General features: G+C 26.6%; 1 protein-coding gene across 1 annotated transcript; it reads left to right on the forward strand.

Moving 5' to 3' along the window:
* Positions 1-1,344: 1,344 nt before the first annotated feature.
* On the forward strand, positions 1,345-4,885 carry LOC138339605 (uncharacterized). The gene has a single exon (XM_069291437.1). The coding sequence runs from the start codon at positions 3,099-3,101 to the stop codon at positions 4,251-4,253; it is 1,155 nt and encodes a 384-aa protein (XP_069147538.1). The 5' UTR covers positions 1,345-3,098; the 3' UTR covers positions 4,254-4,885.
* The last annotated feature ends 1,262 nt before the right edge of the window (positions 4,886-6,147 follow it).

The following is a 6,147-nucleotide window of genomic DNA, read 5'->3' on the forward strand; positions in this document are numbered from 1 at the left end:
TGAAGAATCATCACACCAAAAAATTATATTTGATAATACACTTTTTGAACAAATAAAAGGAAAAGAATTAGATTTAAATGTTGAAAAAATACTTGACATACCTATACTAAAAAACTGGTTTAAAAGACAAAAAGAAGAATACTATGTAGTTAGTCAAAAAGAACACATCATAGATGGAAAATATACGAGCGGAAAAGCATATATACCTATAATAAACAAACGAATAATAAATAAAGAAATACAAAACATAAAAAATAAAGAAGCTATAAAATATGTACATTTAGGAGGAACGGAAATACTAATAAAAGCTTGTTTCAGAGAAGGAATAGATACACCTATTGAAATATATTTAGCAGATGATAGAATAAAACATCCTATAGAAAAAAGTGTAATAAGTGCAGTTAAAGGAAATTTAATATACCAAAAATTTAAATTTATAATAAGTGCTAATTATACAGTAGCATTAACAGATAAAAATATAGATAAATCATTAGTATTATATTGGAAAATGTCAGGAATAGAGTTAGGACCAGGAAGTAAGGTATTCACAGCAAGATGTAAAAATCTATATATATTAACAACAAAACATAAAATAACGGCAAGAAATAAAATTGATAAAATAAAAATAGAAAATCCTTTTGAAAGAATAATTACGGTAATAGATAATAATGACTATAGTTATAAAGAAATGGATACAGAAGAAGAATTTGAGATAGTAAAAGAAAGATTAAGCACCTCAAGCGTACCAAATACATTAACAAGAGCTTCCTCATCAAGAATAAGTTCATCTAAAAGAAAATATGAAATATCACAAGATTTAGGAGAAATAACAATATATCATTATTTTATAACAGGAATAATGGACCAAAGAAAATATAAAATCTTGATAAACACAGGACAAGAAGAAAATCATATAACAAGAGAACTAGTATTAGAAGAAGAAATTATGAAAACAGGACACATCTGTCCTGGATTACCTAGTGAAATAATAAATACAAATGAAGAGACAACAGAAAAAGAAATAATTATAGGAGGAATTCCATTGAAAATACAATTTAAGATATATGAAGGAAATCATAATATCACATTAGGAATAAAATGGTTAGAAAAGGTTAAACCATATAGCATAGAAAATGAACAATTAACAATAACTTGTCAAAATAAGAAAATAATTATAAAAAGAACCAAAAATGATTAATGAAAATATTTATACTTGCAAAAGTTATTGTAGAAGGATATCACAACAGATATTATACACCTATGATAGATACAGGAGCAGAAATGAATATATGTAAATATAATTGCTTACCAGAAGATAAATGGGAAAAATTAAAAACACCTATGGTTGTAACATGATTTAATAACGAAGGAAGTATGATTAAATATAAAGCAAAAAATATAAAAATACAAATATGGGATAAAATACTAACAATAGAAGAAATGTATAATTTTGAATTTACCACAAAAGATATGCTATTAGGAATGCCATTTTTAGATAAATTTTACCCACACATAATAACAAAAACACACTGGTGGCTTACTACGCCATGTGGCTATAAAATAGGAGCAAAAAGAGTAAAAAATAAACAACGAAAATCTATAGAATGGATTAGAGGTAGTGAAAAAATAAACCAGGAAATGGAAAATATAAGTGAAAAACAAATATCACAACTAGAAATCATTGTATTTGCAATAGACAAAGTTAAAATAATCAATGAACAGCTAGAACAACTATATAATGAAGACCCATTACAAGGATGGGAAAAACATAAAACAAAAGTAAAAATTGAACTAATAGATGAAAATAGTATAATAACACAAAAATCGTTAAAATATAACTTTGATGATTTACAAGAATTTAAAGTACATATAAATGAATTACTAGAAAAAAATTATATACAAGAAAGTAATAGTAAACATACAAGCAAACCCAGCATTTATAGTAATAAAACATAGTGAACAAAAAAGAGGTAAAAGTAGAATGGTTAATGACTACAGAAATTTAAATGCTAAAACTAAAACATATAACTATCCAATACCTAATAAAATACTTAAAACAAGAGAGATACAAGGATACAGCTATTTTAGCAAATTTGACTGTAAATCAGGATTTTACAATCTAAAACTAGAAGAAGAATCAAAACAATTAACAGTATTTACAGTACCACAAGGATTTTATGAATGGAATGTATTACCATTTGGATATAAAAATGCACCAGGTAGATATCAACATTTTATGGATAACTGTTTTAACCAGCTAGAAAATTGTGTTATATATATAGATGATATATTATTATATTCAAAAACACAAGATGAACATATAAGATTATTAGAAAAATTTATACACACAATTAAACACTCAGGTATAAGTTTATGTAAAAGTAAAGCAGAAATTGTGAAACCACAGATAGAATTTCTAGGAATACAAATAGATAAAAATGGAATAAAAATGCAAACTCACATAGTACAAAAAATAATTACTATGGATGAAAATACAGATACAAAAAAGAAATTACAATCATTCTTAGGATTAGTAAATCAAGTAAGGGAATATATACCAAAATTAGCAGAACATTTAAAACCATTATACAAAAAACTCAAAAAAGATATTGAATATCATTTTGACAACAAAAGATAAAGAACACATTAAAAATATTAAAAATTATGCAAAAAATTACCAAAATTATATTTTCGTGATGAAAGTAGAACATTCACATATATAATTGAAACAGATTCAAGTGACCATAGTTATGGAGGAGTACTAAAATATAAATATAATAAAGAAAAGGTAGAACACCATTGCAGGTATTGCTCAGGATCATATACTGAGGCACAAACAAAATGGGAAATAAATAGGAAAGAATTATTTGCATTATATAAATGTTTACTAGCATTCGAACCATACATAGTTTACAATAAATTTATTGTAAGAACAGATAATACACATGTAAAATGGTGGATAACCAAAAAGATAGATGATTCAGTTACAACAAAGGAAATAAGAAGATTGATATTAAATATATTGAATTTTACATTTACCATTGAAATTATAAAAACTGACGAAAATCTAATTGCAGACTACCTCTCAAGAAAAAGATATGATGAAAGATCTACTGGCAATGATGACAAATCTATGCCAAAAAGTAGAAAAGATAGAAATAGAAGTAAAGGAGCTGAAAGCTAACGGTCAGCAGCATGACCAAAAACATGCGGAGCTACGTCGTACGGCAGACGGAAAACAGCCAGAGATAGAAGGAGATGATGGGAAACTCCGGAAAACCCATAACAATGTTTGTTTAGATACAGCTGCAGGTAGAAGTAAAAGAACTAGTGAAAAACAAAAAAACACAAACTTAAACCAGTTATTTGCAAAACCATTTACCCAAAAACCACAAATGCAAATACCAGCAGAACCACAAACATCAACCTATGCGGTAAGCCTACAAAAAGACAAAAAAAGATATAACTATATTACCCATTCTTACATTGAAAACATATACAAAATCCAAACATACCTAAACCTAAACCCAAGATCTACACAAACAAAAAATCCTGAAGAAGATTATATAACCCAGAAACTACAAGGATATAACAAACTTATTGCACAACCTAAGACCAACCCCAACCTAGTAAAAACATGTTATAACTACGGACTACTAAATACAGTATACACATATACCGGAGAAGAGATAGTAGGAATACCAGAATTACAGAGAGCATTTCTAACATATAAAAGAATTACCAAAGGAAATTTATTCTATATAAAATGTTATACAGCACCAGCAGAGATATTATACGAAGAGATAAAATCACCAATACAGGTGGTAAAGATAGGATTAACAAAAGATATGATTATTCCAGAAGAGATAGAAAAACAAAATGACATACCAAAAGTAGAAATACCTAATTTTTATGCAAATAAAAGAATAATTGGTATAGCTACGATTATACAAGAGCTAGCAAACAATTATTTAAATGGCAATGCTATTTGGAGCTATTATGCAAGAGATCAGGTAATGATATATGCAAACTCCAAAGAATTAAGAAAATCAGATATGGACGAAGTTCAAAGATGGATTTTGTCATTGTTACAACCAGAAGAACAACCATCTACGAGAGCTTTGAAGAAAGGATTTATTTCAGAAAAATTATTAGTAAGGTATTGCAAACTTTCAAGCAACAAATATCCAGACCACAAATGCTCCAAGTGCAACGGAGAAGACAATGTGATACCTACAGTTGATTTAGAATAAAGATAAAAAAAAGTTATTATTGTTGGCTGAATGACAGCTATATGTGTAAAGTATTATATGTATTGTTGTGTCGGCTGAATATCAGCCATATGTATAAAGTAAGAGTCTTTTTATTTTTGTCATCTTGCGTCGGCTGAAAAAAGCCAAATGTACAAAAGTCGTAAAGTAAATAGTTTGTCGGCCAATCATTTATCTTCTGGTAAGCAATTATATTTACATATATTCGCTTCTGCTCCTATATCTATCATAGGTGTATAATATCTGTTGTGATATCCTTCTACAATAAGTTTTGCAAGTATAAATATTTTCATTAATCATTTTTGGTTCTTTTTATAATTATTTTCTTATTTTGACAAGTTATTGTTAATTGTTCATTTTCTATGCTGTATGGTTTAACCTTTTCTAACCAATTTATTCCTAATGTGCAATTATGATTTCCTTCATATATCTTAAATTGTATTTTCAATGGAATTCCTCCTATAATTATTTCTTTTTCTGTTGTCTCTTCATTTGTATTTATTATTTCACTAGGTAATCCAGGGCATATGTGTCCTGTTTTCATAATTTCTTCTTCTAATACTAGTTCTCTTGTTATATGATTTTCTTCTTGTCCTGTGTTTATCAAGATTTTATATTTTCTTTGGTCCATTATTCCTGTTATAAAATAATGATATATTGTTATTTCTCCTAAATCTTGTGATATTTCATATTTTCTTTTAGATGAACTTATTCTTGATGAGGAAGCTCTTGTTAATGTATTTTGTACGCTTGAGGTGCTTAATCTTTCTTTTACTATCTCCAATTCTTCTTCTGTATCCATTTCTTTATAACTATAGTCATTATTATCTATTACCGTAATTATTCTTTCAAAAGGATTTTCTATTTTTATTTTATCAATTTTATTTCTTGCCGTTATTTTATGTTTTGTTGTTAATATATATAGATTTTTACATCTTGCTGTGAATACCTTACTTCCTGGTGCTAACTCTATTCCTGACATTTTCCAATATAATACTAATGATTTATCTATATTTGTATCTGTTAATGCTACTGTATAATTAGCACTTATTATAAATTTAAATTTTTGGTATATTAAATTTCCTTTAACTGCACTTATTACACTTTTTTCTATAGGATGTTTTATTCTATCATCTACTAAATATATTTCAATAGGTGTATCTATTCCTTCTCTAAAACAAGATTTTATTAGTATTTCCGTTCCTCCTAAATGTACATATTTTATAGCTTCTTTATTTTTTATGTTTTGTATTTCTTTATTTATTATTAGTTTGTTTATTATAGGTATATATGCTTTTCCGCTTGTATATTTTCCATCTATGATGTGTTCTTTTTGACTAACTACATAGTATTCTTCTTTTGGTCTTTTAAACCAGTTTTTTAGAATAGGTATGTCAAGTATTTTTTCAACACTTAAATCTAATTCTTTTCCTTTTATTTGTTCAAAAAGTGTATTATCAAATATAATTTTTTGGTGTGATGATTCTTTATCTTCATAATTCTCTTTAGATATTATTTCGTTTTCAGACATTATATTTCTTCTTCTTCTATTTCATTATCTTCTTCTCCATTTTTAGTTTCTATATCTGATACTTCATATATACTATCATTTTCACTTAATTCATAGTCTATGTATTCTAGTTGCATATATTCGTTATCATCTATAACTATTTCTGCAATTTGTTTTCTTTTTGGATTTTTAGGTAATTTACAGTCTTTAGCTATGTGTCCTATCTTTCCGCAATTGTAACATGTACATTGGGATATTTTTCTTTTAGGTCGATATGGTCTTTTTATTTTATAGTTTTTTACATAATACATTCATCTTGGTTGTTTATATTTATACTTAGTTTTATTTTTTCTATAATTGTTATAT

The sequence above is a fragment of the Solanum lycopersicum genome, chromosome 11 (assembly GCF_036512215.1).
Source record: "Solanum lycopersicum chromosome 11, SLM_r2.1".
NCBI classification, from domain to species: Eukaryota; Viridiplantae; Streptophyta; class Magnoliopsida; order Solanales; family Solanaceae; genus Solanum; species Solanum lycopersicum.

Excerpts from the sequence above, each read along its gene's own strand:
- LOC138339605 (XM_069291437.1), top strand. The coding sequence starts at position 3,099 with ATGATGAAAGATCTACTGGCAATGATGACAAATCTATGCCAAAAAGTA.